The sequence below is a fragment of the Strix uralensis genome, chromosome 5, assembly GCF_047716275.1.
Source record: "Strix uralensis isolate ZFMK-TIS-50842 chromosome 5, bStrUra1, whole genome shotgun sequence".
Classification (NCBI taxonomy): Eukaryota; Metazoa; Chordata; class Aves; order Strigiformes; family Strigidae; genus Strix; species Strix uralensis.
In genome coordinates, this window is record NC_133976.1 from 78,089,388 (window position 1) to 78,114,390 (window position 25,003).

Consider the following 25,003-nt stretch of genomic DNA (forward strand, 5'->3'; position numbering starts at 1 on the left):
ATTATGTGATGCTACTTAATTTTCAAAACATTCACCCTCAGCAGGATGCTGCCTCAGTTACAAACTGTACCTTTTCTATTGCATAAGTTTAAGAAATGGTTTTTGAAAGAATTGTTTGTCTAAATACTGATACCTGTGGATGCAAAAGTGAAACTAATGTTTTAAGCCACTTAGGAATTGGGTGGCTGCCTACCTTCCTCACATAACTTCAATTTTCCTTTTTTGTTTTCAAAGAATTTTTAAAGTTTATCTCTTTTCTATTTTATCTTGAGGACAGGGAAATTGCCACAGCAGAGAGCCTTTAACACCAACTTGCAGGTCCCTAGGCTAACGTTATAGTCATGGGTGGGTTCTGGCCCTTTGCATGGATTTGAAATAAAAGGAGTTGAGAAGGGCTAGGTTCTCCAGCAGGCAGCCCAACAGCAGAAGAGGACAAAACTAACTGTAACTGGTGGGACTGTAGTGCAGAAACTCTTCAGCCGTGCATGTTAGGCTTTCCTTGAGCACTGTTTGGTAGGGGAGCTTCCCAAGGAGGAGAACAGCCCTTTCTGAAGGGGGCCAGTGGGAATGCTGTATAGCAGAGTGTCATCTTAACATGCCTCTGCTGCAGATGCATCTTCAAGGGATAGATGCATGTTGAAGATGTGTACTTAGTGTGAATAAAAGCATGAATGTTGTACAGAACCCCTTGTGGAAAATGAACAGTATCCAAAACATACAAAATTGTTAGGTATTCATTTTGTTCTATGGGAAAATGAACAGATTTAATGTGTGTGTGTGAATGAATGTAAATATATGGATGTATACATAAATATAGAAGTACGATTTCCTAAAGGATTCAAGAGTACCTTAGTTTGAGTTTAGCTATTCCTAGTGTAGAGACAGAGTAAGTAAAGCAGCCGCTATGCAGTGTGGTGTGCCAGTATTGGAATGCATTGCCTTACCTGGGCCTTTACATTGCAACCACTGTTTCACTTACCACTTGGGGGAGACATTAAAATTAAAGCTTATCTTCAGAGCTCTGGTACTGGCCAGTGAGGGTCACCTCTTTCCAGGTGGCCATATGTGGCACATGTATGTTAGATTTGTGCATTGCTACACTTTACTTGGTTTGAGTGGATTGTGCTAATGCTTTCCTGAGTGTCTTTTTCATATTCCTCCAATTCAAAGTTTTCTATCCATTGGGTTTTTTGGGGTTTTTTTTGGTTTTTTTCCATGATTGGATCTTCCAGTCTAGCTTCTCTTAGGACAGGCATTAAACTCAAACTCCCCAGCAATAAGTAAAAGTATTTGTCTTCAGGCATCCAGCTTCATGTCTTATGGTTAGGTCCTTGGAGACAAACTAAAGCTGGAAATAATGATGCAGATCTGTAATGAGCCTTAAAAAAAAATTACCATTGTTTTAGTTAGCAGAAGAAACACACAAATCCAACTGTAATAATTAATGAATCTATTTCATTGCATCAGAGTTTTTTCCTTATATGTGGCTCAAGGTAGTGTTGAGGTCCTGCACCCCCTCTCCAGTATGTGACTTCTCAGAGACTTTGAGTGGCTGAGCACCCCTCTCCTTTCTCTCAACAAGCCTCTTTCTTCCTGCCAGGATTTCTGAATTTGTATCATGCCTTGCTCTTATTCTCTTCTGTTCCCGATCCTGATTCCATTGTCAGTCCTTTTATTTTTATCAGCTGCTTAATCTCTTTTAAAGCCTCTGTGTATCAGCATCTAGTTTCTTTGTTCTGTCTCTGGAAAATATCACTGATCTGCACCCAGCTACTTGTGGAGAGGGTGAAGACGACTGGCTTCTCTGGTCTTCAGCTCTCCTCTTGCCTCTCTTTGAAGGTGAATCGTTCATGGTAATGACTCACCATCGCTACGTCCCTGTGGAATTTTAGTTCATTGTGGTAGTTAAAAAGTAATTGAATGACAGTATGCAGACTTCCCCCCATTTTAGGGGACCCCGTGATGATGATTTATTTATCATTTTTGTTTCAGCAGGGGCTACAAAGCCCTGTCAAAGATCAGGGCTCCACTGTGTACCTGAAGTCTGTGTGATGTAATGGAAAGATAGTCGCTGTCTCAGTGAATTTGCAGTTGAGGTGTTGAAGCATTTTGCTTTCATGTGCCAGGAACGTTTGTGACTGTTTAACTGAAGGAGAGAGGTTGAGCTGGGACAGGGGTGCAATAGCACTCTCCTTTGAGAGACGCTGTGAAGGGGGTCTTTAATGGATTCGTATGGTACATTACTCATGCAACAGTATGTCAGATGTTAAAAAGCCGAGAGTCGAAGGAACAGGCAACAGTAATGGACTTTCCGTTGTTAGCAGAGAGCAATGATTACAAATTGCATCCAGGAGTCTGCCAGATAAACAGTTCAAGAGAGAACATGAGCGATACAAGAGCAAAGATGCTTCATTAAAATTAGCTCTTCCTGTCATGTGCACAACTGCTTCATGGAGAGGAGGACTGCGGCTCTGTGGATTATGGAAGATCCAGACAAGCAGGCTGCAGAGTAAGCTGTCATGTGCTATGACACCGAGTAATGCAAATCAACTCTGTTCCAGGAAAGCCATTTCCATGTCAGCCTTCACATGAAAATTATCTGACTTGAACAAGGGTTTCTTTATGAAGTTAAGAGAATTATTCCTAAGGATGGGAATTTGTCTGTGTCATGGAGGAATGGCCAGAATGGACTTCAAAGTGCAGTCAGAAGATGAGATAATGTGCAACAAGCACTTTTTTTTAAGCAGCAGCCCAGAGAGGAGCATGTCAGCTTAAAAAGTATATTTCTGTCTGAACCGTCCAACCTGCTGTTTTACAAGTAATGCATGGTGTTACTGCGTTTTTCAGTGATTAAAGAAGGAAAATACCTCTTGGTCCATTCTGCTCTGGGTTTGCCACTTCGTGCGTACCCAGTGTTGCTATTCCTGCATGTATTCAGTTGCTCAGTCTCCTTATAGCCTGAATGGGTGATTCGGAGCTCCAGGAAGCCCCAGTTGTTTTTGTTTTGCTTTTAGTCTGGATGGCACTTGGGAGCAGTGCTTGAGCCCACTTTTTTTTAGCCAGTTTTTCGAGTTCAGAAAATCTCCTTGAAGTTTGCTTCCTGCAATCCTTTCATCCTGTCTGTTTGAAATTCTGCTTTTCCTCTGGCTTTGTTTGGCATCTATTCAACTACCTTCTGTTTTGTAGTAGGTATCAGCCTTTGTAAGTGGCCCATCATAGCTTACTTGGGCTGATGATGGTGATTGACTGCTCAAGCACACTGAAAGGTGATTGAAATAATTTCATTGCTCTTCCTGTCTCATGCCTATGGTTGGTAAAGGGTATTCTACTAGTGCTGGGGTAGGGAATAAAAGTTATGCATATCCCTCCTCTATCTACTTCATCTCTTACAAGATGAATTCACATTATGGAAAGAACTGAGTTACTCCTCTTTCCTGTGAGCTCAACTCTTGTCAGTCCACAGGTACTCAAGAAGTCATGAATAAGGTGCAAAGGAAAAGAGGAGGCTGAGTTTATTCTTCTGTATTTCCACAAGCCTTTGAACCCCACTTCTGTACTTCCACTCGCTGTTCATATGCGCTTTGAGGTTGGAAGGATTGTCTCTTATTCCCTTCAGAAATTAATGATGATGTTCCTTGGTGACCACAGTGCTTTGCTGCTTTTCATGAAGGGAACTCTGGACACCCTTCACTTTAATTCTGGTGGTATTAAATTACGCAGCAAAACATAGAGCCCTCGACTTGCACTATTCAGATGCATGGTGGTAGCTTCTGTTTGATTCTGTGGCTTTGTAGCGAGTACCGGTGCTATTTTGTGATGTAGCAGGTTGTCACTTGTTCCCTGAAGCATTCTCACTCCCAGTGGGTCCTTCTGTGTTACTTCATGTGGCTGGTGCAGGGATCACTCCTCCAGAGGTGTTTGTGCCTCCTTTGTACCGGAGCAGTATGGAAATTAAATGTGTATGTGCGAAGTGTAATGTACTAATTTGTGGTGGTTTTTATTTCTTATTGGGAATGATGGAAAATGAGAGAAATAGAGGAATGAAAATCTGAGTGAGAAAAGAAAAATGGAGGCATCCTTTCTCCTTGTGGCATCAGAGTACTCCAGTTTTCAAGTCATGGGGAGCAGGCAGAGTCTCCAGTATTAATTTCAAGTTTATCATAGGCTGTCTGGTATGTACAGTATTATAGCATCTTTCCTGTAATTAAGGGTCAGACAACGTTGTCATTGTCACCCCCCCCTACTATAATGGATTAGAACTTGCATAAAATAACTAGCTATGAGCTGAGATTTTATGTGTGCTCTCAGACTGAGAGGCAGCACTTCCTTTATTTTTAATCTGGCATACTTAATTATAGGCGGGTCTGAGAGCACCACAAATTAAGGTTGTGTGATGCTCCCATTACACAACTCTATCTTCAACTGCCTATTGCTTTATCAAATTCTAAGCAGTTGGTCTTGAAGTTTACAGGGCTGGTGTCTGCCTTTGGAATTACTGAAAAATTTCAATTAAAACGAGCTCAATAATTTCTGAGACAAAGGCTAAAGAAAAATGTTGGTTGGTTTGTTTTATTTTTGGGATCTTTCTGTTGTGTTTTTTTTTATTACTCTTTAGAGGTGGTGTTTGATTTTTTTATATTAGCTTTGATGCAGGGATTCAATATTTGATGAGAGGAGGTGGTTTTTGTCAGAGGATGTACTTTTCGCCTTTCTCATGCAAATTTGGGCAAATTGTAAGTCTTTGAAAAATTGCAGTTAGCACCCATTCACTGGAATCTCTTATGTTTTCCTATAATTTTAAGTTAGTATTTCTGATTCTGTCTTTGCTAAGCATATTCCCACCCTTTGTCTGTGCTGAGGGTTGACCAGGCAGCAAGTCCCTGAGAGCAGTTCAGCTTGCTCCAATTACAGGGGCTGAGAAAAGCATTTCTGTAATGGATCCCCCATGTGATAGCATCAGTGAGTCTTGGGCACAAGAACTGCAAGCAGGGAGCCTGTCTCACCTCTCCATCAGCTCTTTTCCCCTCGACTCGCCCCCCAGCTGCGTGCAGTGCTGTTCAGGAGGAGGAAGGAAAAGTGGTGTAGGGTGGGTGTCGAAGTGGTAAGAAAGGAGGGGACTTGTGCAAACAGTCTGGTAAGAATGGGGTTAGGGGAGGAGAAACTGGGGTAAATCACTGCGTGGAAGAGGGTGAATAGCTGATACAAAACAGCGTGGGACTGTGTTGGGAAGGGATCAGTTGGGGAGCTCACGGTGGGAGGTGAGGCAGAGGCTGGGTGAGGGGAGCAGTGCAGGTCTGCTGAAGCAAGAAGCAGAGACTGGGGCCGGGGGTTGTGGCAGGTCCATGGATGAGGAGGAGCGGGGATGTGGTGGTACTGCCAGGGGATCAGATGAGGGCTCACTGGTGAGGTGTCAGCACCCAGCAAGGAGCCTAGCATTTTGGTTTAGGAACTCTTAAATTTTTCTGTTTTTTTCTCTCTGAGGAAGTATTAGAGAGACCCTCTGGCAGGCTGTGCCTCGCAGCTCCCTTGCATGAATGACAACCTGTTTCTTCTGTCAGCTCCACCATTAGCTCACTTGGCAAAGGTCTCTGCCACAGTCCTAGGGTCTTTTGATGACCCCTGGGAATGTGAAATGATGCAATGTGATGGATTTTTAATGAGCTTTTAGAAAACCCAAGAACTTGCACAGAAAATTGCATTAAAGGCGCATTATTGAGGTTGTAAAGTCAAGCACACACAAGTTAGAAAATGCCGGAACAAAGTTGGGCTGTGGACCATTAATTCAGGCTCTCTGTACACTATGAAATGATCTCTGGCACTCTGATCACATCTGTTTCTGGCCAGCAGGACCTCTGCCATGTTCAGTGCACTGGATGGATGGTGGCCCCTTGATGTTAACTTAAAAATAAATAAATAAAATAATTGTTTCATGTGCCATGTAATCATGAGGTCTGTCTGCATTTATCCAGAACTGTCTAAAGGGAGGTGAATTGTCCCTGCAGTGTATCAGAGCTGCTTATTTGAGACTACAAGTGGGGAAGATGCCTGGAGGTTTGTTCCAGTAACTCTTTTTGTCTGTGCTTCGGTGCCCTCCATCTATGCCTTACGTATGCTGACAGGCTGGTCTCAAAAAGGGAGGAAGAACTGTGTTCGCCACCTCACCTTCAGTCAAGGAAGTCATCTTGGGCCCAAAAGCACTGGGGAGGCGTTAAGCCTCTTGAAGTAATTTTGTCTTTCCCTGGCAGAGTGCAACTCCATGCAGCCCTTGTGCCAGCTGGTTCTTAATAGCACTGAATGGCTCTGTACGTACTGTTGCTGTTGAGGAATGCGGTGCAAGACCCGAACTCTAAAACCAGTTCCCTGACAGCAACAGACATCAAGCAAGTTGTATGATAGACCAGAACTGCATGGAATAAAAAATGAAAGGCAGCTGAAGTATGTATGTGCTAGTGGGAATATAACTTGGCTTTGCCTGCACAGTGCATCACTACTTGATGTGTATGCTAGATAACATTTCAGGAATTCAGCCACCATAGCATTGCAACCTCTTTTTGACCCTATGAAATAACAGGCCAGTGGCCTAGTGAGTACCTCCTTTATGGCAATGAAAAGTCAGAATGATCAGGCTCTCAAGCATACTTTCCTCCCTCAATTCAAACATGAAACTGCATCCCTCATCCATACCGTTATTTCTGGAACGTAGGAATGGTTGAGATGCAAACAGAAACAGGTGCCATGTTATCTGCAAATGGAGTTGCATCACCAGGATATGAACTTGCATAACAATTAGGAAGACTAATTAAGCTGAAACTTCATGTCCTTTTAATTATGCAATTAAGATGTCCAGTTCAAAATTAAGATATGTAATTACTTGGGGAGGGGAAAAAAAAAAGCTATGAAATTTTACTATGGTTTCTGAAAACTGTGTTTCTAGTAATGCACCTGTTTATGCAAACTTTAGTCTTTCTGGCTGAAGCAGGGTTGTGTATAGCCTTGGGGTGGTACCATTTTCTTCTGTGTGCCTCACAATATCTGTGTGAATAAAAAGGGGGAAGAGGAAATTGATCCTTAAGAAAGGTATGGTACCAGTGGTCCTAGGGAGTGAAAGGAAGGCTTGGCTTGTGGTGAAGGCAGAGGGCTTGAGCCATGAGAGCTGAGTTTAGCTATCAGCTTTGACCCAGGCTTCCTGTGGACATTGTGTGTGGTCTCACATATGCATCAGGCCACAGATCTGCTGTGAACATGCCTCCTCGAGAAGAGACCACCCTTTGTGCTCACGTGGGGTGGAGGTCCCACCACCTTTCCCAAGTATATATGTTGCTGTAAGGAGGTAACAGCCTCTGTTGCTGTTGACCTCCATTTTGTTTAAAGATGTTGAGCCAACAATGAAGGGCTGAAGCTGTGGATTTATGACTCTTGTTTGTTTGCTCTTTATTTGGAAAAGTCACCGCCCAGTGTGAAGGGGCTGCACTCTGAGAGAGGTGATGAAATACTGTCATTGGCCTGCTGTACAGACCATCTGTCTCTCCCAGGGCTACTCTGGAGCGTGGTGAAGTGTGTTGCTTTCCAGTATGGGCTTTTTCATTTAGTTGGCCTTGATTCACTGCTATTTTTTTGGTCTTTTTTTAAAATCAACCCCCAAAACTTTAAACACACTGTGACAACCTGCAGCCTTATTACAACCAGTCCCTTGAGTCCATCAGTTCTCTTAAGATAAGAGACGCTGAAAAATTGTTCAGCAGACCAGAACAGTATGGATTAAAAAATGATTGTTAGCAGATAGATGACTTATAAAGTTAATATTGAGCATATAATTTGGCCTTTCCTGCACATTATTCCTGGTGCATTAGCAAATGTTTCAATGAAATAATAATTCTATGGTCATTTAGGTTTTGCAGCTGGAAAACATCTGCCCCTGTGAAGGCAGATGGTGCAAGTGAATGTAATGTCTGTCTTTTTCTTGTGCAATTATGTCAAAATTAAAACACTGGGAGTGCATGCAAGTGATTAAGGAGAGCAAGTGTTACATGGAAGTTCTCATTAGGTCTGAAACTGGTATTACAGCCCTACAAATTCATAGTTAAAAAGTAGAGATTTGTTAAACTTGAAAATGAAATTGCAGTACTCAGAAAGCCTCATCCCAAACTGGCTAAAGCCTCTTTTGAAGCTTACCTCTAGAACGTACTGAGATGATACTTGTGGATATTCTGTATCTTTTTTTTGAGGAATAGTAATAATTCCTTATTCTGAGCCTGGTATTCTACACAACCAAGTGTATTTCCTTCCAGCAAAACCCTGCATTTCCACCCAGAGGTACCGCTAGGTAACAGTAAAGGGCAATTTGGTAACCTTTGCTGACCAAGGTTAGAACAGGTTATAAGAGGGATTTACTTTCCCTGTTTTTCTCTCTTCTGCTTTGTGAGAGAGTGCTTCAGGACCTACCTGTCTTTTGGGGATGAACAGCTGATTTAATTTTGTGGTTTGTTTTTCTTTTAGTGAGTACACTTTCTGGAGGTAATAACCAGAGGTGGTTGTATCCATCTGGGGTCGTATCCACTTTGGCTGCAATACTCACCCACTTGCAGGGCCTGGGTTCTGCGAGTTCCTCTATCGGAATGGGACCAGATAATGATTTTCTATCTTAAATATCCTGAGCATCAGAGTAGGGGAAAGACTTACGCGATGGCAGCTCTCCAGTGACCCTGCTACAGTATTTGTAATGCAAAATTTTCCCGAGAGGGCTAAGAGCAGAAAGTCTAACTCTGTAGCCAGCCTGGGGATATCAATGTTTTGGTGAGACTATGCTGTCTAGGCAGTGCTCCCAGGAATGCTTGTATATTTTTATATGAGCTGTCATTGTAACGTTAGGGAGACTACCATTATTTTGTATATTATTACTACTTCGTGAGCAAAATACATCCCAATGTTAACTGGGAACTGGTATGGTTATATGTAAATAGAGGCAAATAGGGGAAAATGCATGATTATTATCTCTTGTTTGGCAGGAATGATTTCCATTATCTCAGCAAAATACTTTGTTTTCCCACTCGCTCTTCCAAAATAATGCACCTCCCAACAATGAGATTAAATAACATCACTGTTTTATCTCTGAGTGTCCTAGTTTATCGCTTTCAGATATTATTAGGTTGTGCATTACTTAGATATAGAAGGAATGATGCACTTTCTCTATTGAGAGAAACTTGGGGTGATTTCGGTGGTATGTTGGAACTCTATGATGCAGAATTGGAAACTCTGTAATGTTATCTGCTACACAAATTAATAGCACTTAATGGTAGACTGTATAATACTTTTTCCTGCAGTACTGATCAGTACTGACCTGGTTGGGCAGATGGCTAGTTCTGTTAATTATATATCCATCACAACTTATGTTAGTTATCTGTCGATTTTTAACTCTTTCTCCTTATTTTTTGCATGGTATTTTGTGGAGAGAAGTTCATATGTCAGAGAGCTTAAATCTGCCGTGCTGGCCTACAGGAATGTATTTGGCATGTTAACTTTCTTTTAATATATACAGAGAGCATCTAGCTCTGAGAGGCCATCTAAACGTCTTCAAAGAGTTATTGAATTGTTTATTGATCTACTTCATTACTGCTGTTCCTCTGGTTCCTTTTGATGTCTTGTCACTTTGTTCAAAATATAATGCCAGGGTTTTAGATTAATAGTTGAGCAGGAAGCCCTACATTTGTAAATATTAGGGTATGTTTCTCCTTTCAGTGAGAATGTGCTATTGTCCAGTAAATATTGCTGCCATCAGAGTTTTGTCCTTTTTCATGCCCCTCGCTTTGCACAAAGACTCCCTCCTCTCTTCCTCTTAAGAAAACTGAAGTGTCTGAGGCTTTATCTTTTAGGTTTTATAACAGTCTAATCTCTTATTCTGCCATTGAACGCTTATGGACGAGTTCCCTGCTTAGGAAAATAAATTTGATTAATTTTTCCCTCCTTCCCTTTAATCTTTTCCATGTGTGTCTCTTACATTTGTTAAATTCACACATTAAAAGTGCCTGCTGATTTTTTCTTTCATTAATTTATTTAATCACTTTTTGAAGTTTTTTAAGCTTCTGGAATAGCAACATCCCATGGCATGGAGTTCCAGAGTTAGTATATTAATTACTTGGAAAAGTGCTTTGTTTTTAGTCCTGTCATCTGAATATTCATTTGTGGATTATTTTTTTTTTTTTAATAGTAGGTAATAATTCTTTATTTATTTTCTAAGTCATGCAGAATTTAAAATATATTTGTTATATCCTGCATCAGTTGCTTCTTTTTCCAGGATTAAGATTATAGCCTGTATTGCTTTTACAAAAGTTGTTCTGTACCTTTGGCCATCTTGGTCACCTCTCGGTGTCTTTTCTATTTCTAGATTTTTGCATTTGACTTAGCCCTTTTAGTCCATTGGCTGGTCTTCTAGCCTTAGTGTGCATCCACAGCAACACCAGGAGGTTGCCTGATATCAGACTAATTCTTGTGATAAATTAACACAGAAGCATGTTAAGTGGCAGAGTGAGAAATAAGACTTCCTGCTGGTGATGAGGCAGGTTCAGAACTGCTTCATTTAGATGTACAGCTTCTCCAGACAAATGTCTTGTGACTGCCTACAAGACAACCCTGCCTGTTTGCACTCTTCCAGCTTCTAGCCCACCTCCCCTTCTCAGCAACAAAACCTGGCCACTGTTTTCCCTGTGCGGTTCGCATGCAGCTCTGAGAGTTAGTGGCCAAGTGTGTGTCATGGGTGTGCTGAGTAGCTGAATCACATGAATTGGCCTGTTCGAGTTATTGGTTGCTTCTGGCTGAAAAGGCAAAGGTTTCTGCCATGAAACTGTCAGGTTCATGTATTGCTGGTGTTCATTGTGTGTTATACAGGATAATTTTTCTTCTTTTTTTCTTTTTCTTCTTTTAAAAAAAGAAGCCCCCAAGCCACTCCTTCCTCTTTCTCCCCCGCCCAAAATGGTGGGAATGAGATGCAATATTACAGAGGTACGGAAAAAAAAAAAAAAAGCTCTTAATAGTTAAGATTGCAGAAAGTAAGCTGTTACATTAAAAATGGTCAAAGTCAAGGTTACCTGTGCAGTATTAGATCTTGCTCTTTTTTGTGCATGCAGCACCGTCAGTCTTTAAGCACTTGCATACTGCTTTCTTTTCTGCAAAACTGCAGATATTTCAACAATACCAGAAATATTGTGAAATCGTAGGGTAGAGTTAGATGTGTTTATTGATGAGATTTCTTTTTTTTTTTTTTTCCCTGCTGGCCCTACCCTTTCGATGTTATATTTCAGTGTGTAGCTTGACTACAGTGCTTCTGTTTCCCATCTCATTGTAAACTGTGTTTCCTTACCTTTTGAAAACCTACTTCAAATGTAACTGGATAAAAGCATCAGAGAAAACCCAGTTAGGAGGGGAAAAAGGAAAGCAAATCCTCAGCTGTGTGGAGCTGCCAGTAATGTTCAGAAGCTGACAAAGACGAACTACTCATCTAAGCATAAATAGTCTTCAGAGTCTCTGTGTTTCTTGCCTCATGTAACTGGGTGCTCTCTACTCATTAGTTTTCTTCCTTTTAAAATATTTGGTGATCACATTGTTTACTTTGTGTAGTGTAAGGCTCTGTTGCAGTCACTTTCCACTTTGCAGTATGTGAAGACGGGGAGTCTACATAGTGTCCAGTCTACAGCGAAATTGGCAGTTAACTGTAGCCCAGCCTGGTGTGTTGTGATCTGCCATGTATTTTACAGTGAAAACATCCAGGATAAAATGCCACAAAATTGATGGGTTTCCATCGAGAGGGATTTTCATCTTTTCCACTGTTTACATACTGAAGATGAGGACTTTGCTCTGACACAAAGACACTTTAAGGAAGACTTCAAACAACAGCAAAAAATCCTATCTTTGGGGAAGAAAATGTATTGTGTAGGCAGTTTATTGTTTTGAAGTTAAAACATTTTTTTTCCCCAAAAGTATTAGCTGTTTCAATGAGGAAAAAGTCATGGTTTTTTTTTTTCAAGTGGTGAAGTAGCCAAAAAGTCAATAATATGTATAAAATGTATAATAAATGTCAACTTCTGTGCCTTTACTCCACCATACCCTGTCACACCGAAATAGGGCCCTTGCATAGACTAAAGACACATCGTTTATATTGAGAGGGTTTGTGTTTGTGAAAGTTTGTACTGCCCCATAAAAAAATCATTGTTGCTATTTAAAAACAATCAAATTTCTATCTTCTGATTATGACTTCTGTGAAATATCTTCACAAAAGAAAACCCATTAAGAGAATAGGTACTCTGCTGCAGGAAATCTCAGGAAGTGGATACAAAAAGCTACTAAGTCGGTACTTAAGTCCCATTCTGCTTTGCTGGTCATGTGAGATTTAGTTCTCTTGATTTTATATATTTCACTTTGCAACACCATTCTTTTCTTTCCCTCCAGCTGGAGGAGAGGACCGTTTCCTGACATCAACTCTTTTTTTCCTTGCCCCCCTTCTCCCTGACCCCCAAGAATTGTGCACTCTTTGCCCATTAGGGTTAGACCCGAATATTCCTGCCTGCATCATGTAGGACATTTCAGAAGAGGCACGTGTTGATTATTGGACCTGAAGGAGGAGAGGTCCAAGTCATAGCAATGGTTTAGCATAGTCTTCAGAGTCAACAAGGCTGTACACTGGGATTAAGAGGGAGTCAGCCCATCTGAGTCTGAGGGCACTGCTTCTGCTGTCCCTCTATTATGTCATTCAGATGGCTTGCAGACTTGATAGACAAAAGCAGTTGATATCGTAACCCCTACGCTATACGCAATTCATAGTTTTTATCTTGGGATAGATTTGCTCCCCAGGACTAAAGAGTCTCACTGTGGTTGGGGTTCAAAGCTGAAGGACTGCTTATTAGTTCAGAACTGCCCTGGTAAGAGATGAAGGATTGGAGCAGAGCTTGAAGTTCAGTTTCCTCTCAAAAAACTGTGGTTGCATGTGCCAAAACTGCTCCAGACACAGAACCATCATGCAGAGGGAGAGCTTTAAAACTATACTGTTGCTCTGGGCTAAGGTGTTAATATAGACACAGCCTTTATTAGTCCTCCTAGTGACAGTGTTCAGCATGATAGTATTCAGTATTATTGTGTCTTTGGCTAATCAAAGCTGCTGCTGTTAGCTCCTGCTCTTTCAGGTTTCACTAATTGAAGTCCACTGATTTAAATCCATTGTTTGTATTAAGAAAGGGGGAGGGGAGGACAAAAAAAAAAAGACTTTGGAGTTTGGTTGTTCTTTTTTCTTTTTCTCTAGTATTGTCCCTGACAACACAGTTTCATTTGAAACAAGAGATGCATGAAGCTTTCCAGTCTGGGTTTTGTTTCCCTGTGTTTTTTTATATTTGTTTAATTTGCTGACTGGCAGCTGTAAAATCACTTAATTAGCATATCTGGCCCAAATATTAGGCTTGACTTGAACATACTGACAGTGTCTTGGCTCATGCACAACTGAGACTAGCTTGAATTCTTGTTCTGTGATCTGTATAGGTAGCAGTGATGGAAGAAGAAGAAAATAATAGTCTGAAGATCTGTCTTGTTCCTTTCCCAGCTGTGCCACAGTAGTCAAACACTGAATGCCTGTTTTGATCTTGTTCGTAACCTCACGTAGCTTTGGAGAGTCACTTCTAACTTCCAAGACACTCTGTAGTAAGAGGAGCAGCTCTCTATTTCCACTGCTCAATTTGCAGGCCTGTGTTTGAGTCCCTTCTTTTGCCCTCTCTGAAGCACCAGTGCATTGCGTTTATTTCTGTGACCCGAGGAGCTGCTGAGCAATGTCACCACATTGGCAGTTCTGTTTGGCCAATACAGAAAGCATCTTCTCCCTCTGAATCCAGGGAAGTAATCTGAAATAATTACTATGGTAAGTTGTATCATGATGAGATCCAAAACTAACTTGCTACCTTATTTTTTCCAGGTACTCCACATCTGCATTCTCCAAACTAAGCAAAGTAGGGATCCGACATCCTCCACCTCTTCCTTTCATTGGAAACCTGCTCTTTTTCCGTGAGGTAAGATACATTTTTCTTTTGTATTTATTGGAAGTGGTGGGAAGAGTGGACAAGGAGGTAGGAGAAATTGAAGGGGATCCTACACTTCAACGGTACCATCTCTTCAAGCATCTCCCTCCAGAAAGAACAAGCAAAACTCAGCTTTTTGAGTGAATTGGTAGAAGCAGTTGTGTGCAAGCAGCTCTAATTTCAGGGTAAAATAAACTTGAGGGAAAGAAAATGTGTAAGCTCCTGCAGTTAATTACTTGAGCTTTTCCAAGAAAGTTCATGCCCTCGGTGAAACAAACTTAGTTATGTGAATAGAGCAGATTATGTTAACTAGCCCCAACTGGTTTGTTCTAAGTGGTTTTGGCTCCTACGACCTTTCTGTTTGTTTTTGCTTTTGCTGATTGTACACATTTATTTTAAAGTTTGTAACGTTGCTTGTTCCTAAGCAGTAACTGGAATTAGGTACCACTGAATGCTGTTGCTCTGTGCCCCAAATGTTGGGACTGGGAGGAGGGAGGAAGAAATATTGAGATTCTGTCTCCAGATTTTGTTCCCTTATTTTTCTCACCCATTCCCTTTCATTAGTCTACTAATGCTGTGGTTTTTTTCCTTGCTCAATTTCAGCAATGCTTCTGAGGGTCCAAGATCTCTTAATAATGAGAAGCTGCCATTTCTCTGGTTGGATCTTACAGTAAAATCTCTCTAGTGTGTGTCTGTTGCAGTCCAACGTCTTTTCAGGAAATCTGGGCTAACTCCAGCTGCTGCCCAATTTCCTCTTTTAAGTGCATGGTCATCAGTATCAATGCTAAGATTTGAATTATTAATGAGAATATAGTGCCTCTTACCTTGGTCTTCATGGTGATTATTCTGTCAATATCTGTCTCATTATTAGGTAAAAACCATTTAAACACCAATTTTACATGTACATCTGATTTCATTTAGAAAATAGTATAAAAGGTAGACTTGATCCACTCTTGATTAATTTGAACTGGAATTGACAGGGTGACTTTAACATACAGGGGATGCTGGTGATGTGGAATACAGACCAGTTCACCCTCACTCTTCTGGTTTCAGTTCAGCTGGATGGTATGAAGCTACTCATTCTGTAGCTCTTTGGTGACAAAATCCATTTATCATTAGTCACCTGCTAACACTTGCTGTAGGAAAAGGTGTCTAGAAACTAAGTTATTTTGATATATTGTAGAAGGGTTTGCCCTAAACCAGTGTACAAGCAGAAAGTTTTTTGCAAACTGTTATCTGTGATCTGTTAGGCAAATTTCATTACCAGAATTGCATTCATTAAATTCACTTAAAGCAGGCTAATGAAGAAAAGATAAATTTGATTTTACTAACTTCTAGGAAAAAAAATAAAAGTAGCTGAGAAATTATATCTTGGAGTACCAAGAAATAATAATTCCAGACAGGGTTTTGAAACGAAGTTGAGCGATGCAAAGCCACAAGCTCCACCAGGCTATATGTCCAGTGCTACGATGTTTCTCTGTCCATCTTCTCTACAGTCCTATTGCTACCAGTAGGAACAGGCAGGGGTGAGTCCAGGCTCTTTGTAATTTTTCTTTCTTCCCTCATATATTTTGCCATGTTTTCTGAATTTGCTCCTGTGGCTGCTTTCTTAGAAATAGTGCCCATAGCAACACGCTGGTCATAGGAGGGCTGCTTTTATACTGCAGGCTGTTCTCTATGAGAGCGTTTTCAGGGACACAAGTGCTCTCACTGCAGTCAGTAGAGGACAGCTTCCACTTTCCCTTCCCCAGCAGGGGAGAACCAGAGGTTGTCTGTCACCTTCCTTGGGATGGGGATGGTTTTAGGGGCTTAACTGCTAGGGGCACAGCTGTGCATGAGCAGCAGTTTGTTGGGGGCTGGGGTTACTTTTTTTAATAGGAAGCAGCAAAATGTTGATTTGTTCTGTCGCTACATCTACAATGTTAAGAAGTTCTTGCACTTGCACGTTTATGCAACTGGGTCTTTTCACTGATCTGGCATTTTAGAGAGTCTCACTTTTAAACAGGCCAGCTCCTTCTTGGTATTGCCAATGCTTTGCAGGGAAAATGCACAAGCCACATTCCCACTAAATCATCAGACTAGCAGTTTTTAATCCATGAACATTTATTTCAGAGGAATTCATGAATGGTGACTAAGAGGAATGAATTGATATGTGCTGTATGGGAATCTGCATATGTGTAATTCATAAGTTTCCAGTATTGAATTTGGTCTGCAGATCAACACAGGTTGAAAAGTCCTGCACAACAGTGAGATCTAGAAAAGAAAGGTAAATCAAAACACTTGAACATACACAGCCTTCCAGTCCAAAAAGTGTCCTCATCTCATGGTTTCAGGCTTTCCTCCTAGAATATGATTGCTAGAAACTTAAGGAAAAAAATAAAGGAGGAGAGAGAGTCCCTTTAACATAATCAAGTAAATCTAGGACCTGAGGATTTAAGAAAGAACATTAAATATCAAAAGCTTTCAACAAAATTGTGGGAGCAAGCAGTATTTTTCAATTTGTAATGGCATAAATTCAAGGATTTGCTTGTCTTCTCCCTTACTTGGGTGTAATTCAGTTCTACTGAAGTGAATGGAGGTTCCTGTTTTGTTCCACTGTATATGTGAACAGTGCATCAGGCCTTATCCTTTCTTTGCTGCTATTCTTCTTGAATAGCAGCAAAAAACAAATGAACAATGCAAGCAGGATTTGACCAATAGTGCTAGGTTGTGAGGTTTGTGATAAACTTCAAATGTATTTTAAACAAGAAAATGTTTCTGCATGAGATTTTTTGAAAGAGTTATTTTGGGGATTTCTGAAACAGTGTATTTTCTTTGAGTAAAATAGGAGTTGCTGTTAATACAGTGTTGCTGTGAGAGGAAGAGAAAGTGCTGAAAGTTAAGGGGCTAAGGGAAATGCAACAGGAATGACCTATCTCCATCACAGAGAAGCAGACTTTAAGAGCTGACTTGGGGAAGACAAAGTTATTTTACTGTAAGTCACCCCTTCTCTCTCAAGTACAATAAAGGGAGATAATCGCACCCTGAAACTAAAACATATCCAAGTTAATCGGCTTATCTCAAAAATAAGAAGATAGGAAATTATTGCAGTTCTGCAGCTGGGAAATTATCTGAGTCCAAGATATTAGATTAAAAATTCTTCCATTGCATGAGAACAATTTGTGGTGGATAAGTCTGATGTAATAGTAAATATGATTAGGCTGTTTAAAAAAAGCAGCACGTTCAGTTTCCCCAATAACCGAGCAGACAGACTGCTGTTTTGCTAGAAACTCCTGACTGTTCCCCCACCTCTCCATGTACTGCATTTTTCCTACCAGTCTGTGGAAAAATGTGAGGTTTGTTTGCGATAGCCGTGTAATGGGAGACACAAGGTTATACACAGCATGGACTTTAACACATGGATTTGCATGGGCTTTGGAGCAGCAGGTTGCAGAAAAACTAACAAAACTCTCCTAGTAATTCCCAGGCTAATGATTTTATTACGTGACAAATGCTCGGAAAACTGAGAAGGCACATGCGCCGCGTTGCCCTTCTTCCCAAAGAACCGCGGCAAACGCTTGACCTGTTGCTATGGCTGTGCTGTGCTTTTCTCCCCATTTCCCATCCCCTTTCTAAAAAGGCAGCTACGCCGTTTCTAAATGTCATTGGCTCTGACATTTGCACGGCTCTGGTCGCCTGGTACTGTACCTGTGCGCACTCTTCCCTACTCAGCCTTCCGGAGAGCAGCACTGTGCTGCTGCAGCCTTGGGGCTGGCATCTCTGGTGTTTTGGGGTGGTGGTAGGTGTGTGGCTGGCTGCCTTGTTTTGGTCCTTGGTAGGCGGGATATGCAGCTGCGCCCTGCGTACAGTTGGGTGATGTGCTTTGGGTTTGTATAATGGCACGATCATGTGTTGCTTTCCTCCTGTTACTCCTAGCAAGCTCCAATGATGCTTTTGACTGGCTGTGTACTTGTATCCCTGCCTTGCATTTTAATGAAAGACATCACTCTCTTTAGCCCCTCTCTGCTTGGACAGGATACCCTTTGTTTACTCTGTTTATTTCTGTCTGGCCTACTTGTAGATCCTGGACTACCCCAGAGCGGCCCATTTCTGCTGAATGGAAGTGGGGGCTGTGTGGGTGCTTTGTCTTGCTTTCAGATTGAGATCTGCCTGGGCTGTGTTGTTTTATGGCTGATGGGTGGGAGTGGGGAAGGGGGAAGTGCAGGGAGGAAGCACAGAGCAAACATGATCTTTTTCCACTATGCATCTGCCAGAAGCATCCTTTGAGTTGGATGTAAAGAAAAATAAAAGGCAGAGTCCTTGCAGGAATGGAATTAACCCCATGTCTAATTTGCAGCCTAGAAAGCAGTGTGTCAGTGCTTAGAGAGAGAGGCTGCAGCGTTTACTGTTCTGGAATTTAATGACACAGCATGTAAACCCAAACAAGGTTGGAGTGAGGCAAATGGTGAGGGGAGCGAAGAGGGGGGAAAGGGGAAAGGGAAGAAGAGAAGCTCTCAGGCTGTAGACCTGGAATTAATTACAAGAATAATATGGCTTACACTGACAGTAAAAGCCTGCACATGGTTTTGTGTTGCTTTGTGCAGATAAATGAGAGGAATGGGATAGTGAGCGTGTGTTTTGCCACTTGATAGCTGTCTGTGTGGAACCAGACAGGCCAGCCGTGGCATCACCAACCAGCCTGGCTTTCTCTCCCCCAGTTGGCTGTGTGTATCCACTGTGGGCAGCTGACTGCCCAAACAGGCTTCATGGGGTGCCTCAGGTCTTCTCCTACGTCCTGGGAAACCCACCTTGATTGGGAGGCCTGTGCATGCATGCATTTCATGTGACATGAATACATGTGGTGCAGATCTAAACCTAGCCATTTCACAGTCTGAAACATGACAGAAAACCTGCGGTTAGACATGTTTTTATGTGTATATTCATACATCTATAAAGCCAGTCTCTCTCCCCTTCAAATACGTGTATTTTCCTAGTTTCAGCTGGTATGCTGTGCTACCTCCTTTGATCAGACGTTAGCGTTGTCAGATCCCCTGACAAAGTCAGTGCAGTATCTGTTTGTGGGAACCTAATGCAGGAAATCAAAACATCACAATTAGCTGTCTTCCACTTGACTATGCTATTTGCAACCTTCAGCAAGATCTGGACCTCTGGTTTCTTGGAACAGCATCGGGCAGAGCTGTGCTGTGGCTCACCCCAGCTTTTCCCTGAGCTTGTGGGATCTCAGCAGGGTGAGCCTGCTTCTGTGGGGAGCAGTGCGTACGCCTCAGAAATCCTTCTGTAGAGGCACGATGTTCTCAGCTTATTTGCACTCAATGTTTCCAATAGCTGTGTTTGCAAGGTATCCCTGAATGTAATGTCATGGTGGTCATGATGGTCATGGAAGCTAGAGACAGTATTAGGATACAAAAAGCAACTGGCAGGTTTTACATAACAGAAAAATGGGGATGAATCATTGCTGCTTTGCTGGTGAATAATGGTGACCCAAGCGGTGAAGGTGGTAGTAGTCATAACCGATGCTTTTGCTCTTTTGGACTGTATTGTTTTTCCTTTGAGGAAAGAAACAGGACTCCCTTTAGTATTCCAGGGAATGGCATGTTGACTCTGTGGCTTCTCCCTAGACCAGCTCTCACATCTATTTGCTGTGCCAAGGCTGGGTGAGTGTTTCCTCTAGACCTCAGCAGTTGCCTCTAGGAATAGATGCAGACTTCATTGATGAGCAACAACATAGTTTTCGTATTCTTTAAGCCACATTTTGGTGGTTCCTTTTGGCATACTTTATGCTTGCTTTATTAAACACTGAACGAGGTGAAGGGCAATGGCTGAGGCATTTGCTAGCTGTATGTAAAGGGCTTTACCTGTTAAGTGAAAAAGGGATGATGTTCTCCACACAGCAAGTGAGAAGAGAGACTCTCTAATCATGCTCCTGGCTTTCCCCAGACTCCCAGTGTCAATTTAGGCAGGTCTGAGTGGGGCAAAGCTTTGTTTTCTTAGTAAGCAAATCTCTCTTGTTTTAACTTGGGCCTCTTTTTACCCATCTGCAAAATGGCATAAATGGTGTTCTGAAATAGATAAGTGTGCTTTTTTCATCAGGTTATGGTGAAACACTTCGAGCAACTTCTCTGGGGACTTTCTCTGGTAGATTTAGGGAGGCTGGTATCGCTGCTGTCTTTAATGGACTGGGCCACTTAAAGGCTGGAGAGAGATTAAAGGATTTGGCAATAGTCACAGAGCAAGTGGGGCTGTAGATTAATGCCAGGCTTGAGCTCTGGTCTGTAAATGAAGGTGTCTGAGTAAGGTGGGTCCCCAAGATCACAGTGCTGAAGGACACTTCTCTGTTGTTCCATTCCATCCTTGACCAAAACCGTTGTTCTCTGATGGGTTTTTGGTGACAACTGACAAATGACTGCCCAAGATCCATCAGAGCAGAGGTCTGCATCATTAAAATGTCACCTGGCTCGCCACAATGGTGTAGGGTAGGTTTGCCACGTGTTGTGTCTTTTGGAGACTACATTTGCATGTTCATCATGTAACCTTCTGGAATTTCCTATGGAGCCTGCTCTTTAAGCAGCATGTACTGCTACATTAAAGCCAGCTCTGGCATGACATGTAGCAACAGTGAACACAAGACAGCCATGCTACACAGTATTTATTTAGGTTAAGAGAATGAAGATAATGTATAGTTCCAATGGTAGTAGCATACAGATAGACCCAGTGTATTCACTTAGACTGTACTTTACCTTGGACTCCAGGGTCCCTGTGATCATATACAAGGAGTAGGATTCCCCCAACAAGTAGGGACCCTAACCTTGAAGAGTAGTGCAATAGTGATATGATTGAATAGGAGGACTCCCGTAGCTGTTGTAGTAAACTTAATGGGCTTCTGCACATGGACTTAAAAAAGCAGGAATATTTCTTAGGTGTGATTGTCTTCTGTTCAGTTTTCACTGTAGTCACATCAGTGTGGCACTGGCCTGGAGAAAGAGGGGTTGTACTAAATAAAATCTTTTAGTCCTTGAAATTAACAAAGCAAGCAATAGACTTGGCTGCAATGAATAAGAGCAATCTCTGTTGTTTTAAATGAAGTTGTAACTTGCTCACATTACCTGTAAATCTGGAGTTTTGTGGCGTCATCTGCTGCTCACCTTCTCATTGCTACGTGGAGAAATCCATCTTCAGAAAACCAGTTCTTCTATGCCAGATCAGTTTGTATAATAATGGCCAGGTATCAGTTGTAATGCTAAAATTATAGCAGGCTCAGATTGGTTGTTGAGAACAGTTGTTATCCATGAGCCAACAAATTTAGCTGAGTCTTAACTTCATTAGCAGTGTCTAAATGCATTAGCCATATGCTCCTCAGCATATGGGTAAATACATAACAATTTATTTTCATTAGGGTTTTCTTACAAGTGCCGCTAACCCAGGCTCCACTAGAAATGTTTACAGCATGACACGTCTCTTCAAAGAAGAAGCTGGCCTTCTGTACAGCAAGTCATCCTGAAAGGGTGGCAAGCCCTTTCTGAGAGTAGGAAGGTACAGCTGCTGTGCGTCTGATCCACTGCAGCTAGCTGGGCTCAGTTTCTGCAAGACTTTATATTAAAATGAGTGCTAGAAGGCTTTGGAGAACTGTTCAAACACGTGCCATTAAATCCCTGGTATTCATGGTGTGCTGTCTTCTGGCTGCCTATGGTGTGCCTTGGGTGGCATCACCTCCTGGTAGCTTTATCTGGATATAAGATTCATGACCCTCTGGGTTCTTCCCCCTTCTTCCTCTCCCCAGGCAGGATGTGGAGGTGAACTATAACTTTCCCTAAGAGGGACTGGGTGTGAAATTGGGTCTTAGTCATGGCCCATAGTCAAGCGGATGCAGTGCTGGGAAGGGCAGGGTGGATTTGCAGGAAGGGTGCTGGGGCAGGGCCGGGAGGGCTTCAGTTGCTGTGGACATGGGACAGATGGAAAGCAGCCATTGTGTGCTTGGGCTTCTCTTAATTTGTCAGAAAGACCTGAAACATTATTTTCTGGAGCACTCTTTTTTGGTTAAAAATTTATGCTATTTGATCTAGAAATGCAAGTTGCCTAGAAAGGTATGGAAGTGTAAGAAAGGACCAATCTTGTCATGATGAGAGGTATAAAGATTTAAAATTAATCTAATGCTCCATGTCCTCAGAGGCCTCAGCACAATCAGCCAGAGTTGGATTCTAATCAGGTTTGAGAACTGACTGGCTTCATTTTTGTGGTTGTGGGGGGTTTTTTTGCTTGTTTGAGTTTTTTTTTAAAGAAAAAAGAGAAAAAAAAGGTTTTTCAACATGAAGTCTAAACAAACCTGTGTGCTTTAAAAACATGTATTTCAAATTGCTGTTTTTACCACGCAATGCAGTGAAACAGATAATACAGTCTTCGGTTGTCCTTGTTCTTTTAAACTTTTGTTTCTTTGTTATTAACCTTTTTTCCTGTTTCCATTTTGTAATTTTTAAATATTCTGTGAATTTTAGAAAATTTCTATTAAAGCAGAGGGAAAATGTTCTGAAAATGAAATGAAATGTTCTTTGGACAGTTGCACTCATGCAATTTTAAATATTCAGGTAGAAAAAACAACCCACTCACTGAACTTTAGTGATTTTTTTATTTCACCCTGTGACAGGAAAAAATAAAATCACAAAATTGAAATTGAAACATATATATATGTTTAAAAATACTCCCAAATACATATTGTCATAATAAACTGTGCAGAAACCCCATTGAAATAATTGCAAATTAGTCTTTACTATTTTATGGGCTTCCATAGTTTCCACACATTATATCTAATGGCTTTTTAAAATTCTGAGCATATGCAAAGCTGTTAACTTTTCCTAGGTAGCATGATGCCAGAGGTGATTCAGGTAGGATTAGTGGAAGCTGAGCTACAGGAGCCATAAGAAGTCACATGTGATGAGTTAAGGAGTTTAAGTATTCTCTGGGCAGCTGAGGGGGACTTTAAACACGGTGATTATATTCCACTCAAGAAAAGGGGAAAAGATACACAGCAAGAGCAGGGTTTGGAGGGAAGCATCCCTTTGGACACACAGGAAAAGGGGATGGGGAACCCCCAAATCTTCATTGATTTGCCTCTATTTGCTTTTGTGTCTATATATTGAGAGGAAAGAGCAAGCCCTGGATAGGATAAGGCACCTTGTGGCTCTAGATGGTAGCCTAGGGAAGAAGTATAAAGAGGTATGAGCAAGAAATTCACTGTGTGTTTGATATATGATTTTTGCAAAGGTTACAGCTTGCAAAGGGGTGAACAAATCTACCTTGATCGGTTAATACGCTGCAACATATTACGTGTTGTTAAAAGTGAGTGGCAAGGCAGCCAGAGGAAGGGTGGCGTTTGTGTTCCACATCTGAGGACAGTCTTGGACAGGAGCACCTTGCAGCCAAGGTGGGGTGGAAAAGGTGCTTGATCACACACAAGGGGGAAGTGGGAGAGCTTTGGAAAAAAAAGCTATGGTTGGTGACCTTATACCAGGGGTCTCTATTTTAATAAAGAGTCTCATATAGTTCATGACAGATAGAATTAGGGACCATGCAAGTATCTTGTAGTTATATTTGTGTTTATATTTTTCACTACCTTTTTTTTTTCCCCAATGCCCCAGGGAGCCATCTCGAAGACCTCATAAACGCGAGATTTCATTTTCTAATGCTATTTCATTTCCTGGATGGAGGACCTGCCACGAGAAGACCAGACCTCAAATTATAATAGCCCTATAAATAACTCCCTAAGGCAAAAGGAAAAAAGAAAGCCTTTGAAAGACAACCGCAAATGCAAAAATGGAGGTGTTTCAGCTCTTGCAGAATCAGACTAAGCAGCTCTGGTTAGGACATCATTAATTTAGTGTAAAGTTTTTTTGGGTTTCCCTGTTTATCTCTGTGCACTGTTTACTTACAAACCTGTATCTGAAAAGTCCTCTGAGGTCTTTCACTTGAGTTTAATTTTCTATGGTGTTTTGGTGCCTTTTGGCCTGTCTTTGCTAGAAAATGGAGTTTCCAGGTAAATTTGAAAACAATCCAACAAACTGACTAAAACAAATACAATCGTGAATTGAGTAAAAATAGTCAGAAAACGCAACTTTATCTTCTTTCTGGGTGAAGTCGTTTTATTTCAGCAGACCCAGACTGTCTGCCTGCTTTCCACTGGAAATCTGTGCAGAATTGGCACATCGACTAGAATAAAAACATTCCTGAGGAATCGGCATGTTCTGTCAAAACATTTGAACAGCTCCCATCTCCCGGAGCATAGCGCTGCTGCAGAGCCGGTAAAGGGAGCTCTGCAACGCACGGTGCTGGCTTCCCCTCCAGCCCCCCATCTCAAATCCACCTTTTCACATAATTACAGGCAAAGTGCTTCAGGTTAAATTATATTTAGCTGTGGTGGGAGTAGAGAAGGAGATTTGTGAGAGCCTTTTGCACCATGGTGTGACCTATGTAAAGGCTGTCCTTTCTCTGTTCCCACTAAGGCTGTGTTGGAAAAGTCAGGCAGGTGAGGCTGTAGGACCCCAGTATCTTCCAGTAGCAGCCCGGGTCAATGTACTTGCTGGGGACAGCTGGGCTGGCAAAGCCGAGCTCCAGAAGTGCTGCTGCGTAGGGACAGGATTCCCCCTTGACTGATGCCTCTGTGCCATGCCTCTCGCTGCTGCATGATTCTGCTATGTGTGAGCTCAGCTTCCAGCAGCAACGTTCAATCTCTGTGTTGTGGAGTAATGATAATTTTATTTTTTAATGACTTGATTAATTTAAAAAAATAAAGAAAACTGTAATCTTTGGCTAGAAGAAGATACACAGCAATTACAGAATGTAACTAAGCGAAGTGTGATTAGCCTCAACCTTTGCAGCAGGACGCAGATTACTTCAGTTTTGCCAAGTAGTATCTTAGTCCTCTAGCACAGAAATGAAGGAGGTCTCGCTGGTAGGCTCTACTCTGT

General features: G+C 41.7%; 1 protein-coding gene across 5 annotated transcripts in view; it reads left to right on the plus strand.

The window, feature by feature from the left end:
* TBXAS1 (thromboxane A synthase 1) overlaps positions 1–25,003 on the plus strand; it is a 232,164-nt gene that overhangs the window by 39,289 nt on the left and 167,872 nt on the right. For 3 of the 5 annotated variants that reach the window (XM_074871842.1, XM_074871843.1, XM_074871841.1), the window contains exon 2: positions 13,946–14,039. The exons of 1 other annotated variant lie outside the window; for it this stretch is intronic. In XM_074871842.1, the coding sequence (XP_074727943.1) occupies positions 13,946–14,039 (94 nt within the window). Of the gene's footprint in view, positions 1–13,945; positions 14,040–25,003 lie in introns of those variants that run through there. One more of the 5 variants, XM_074871845.1, reaches the window with a different exon arrangement.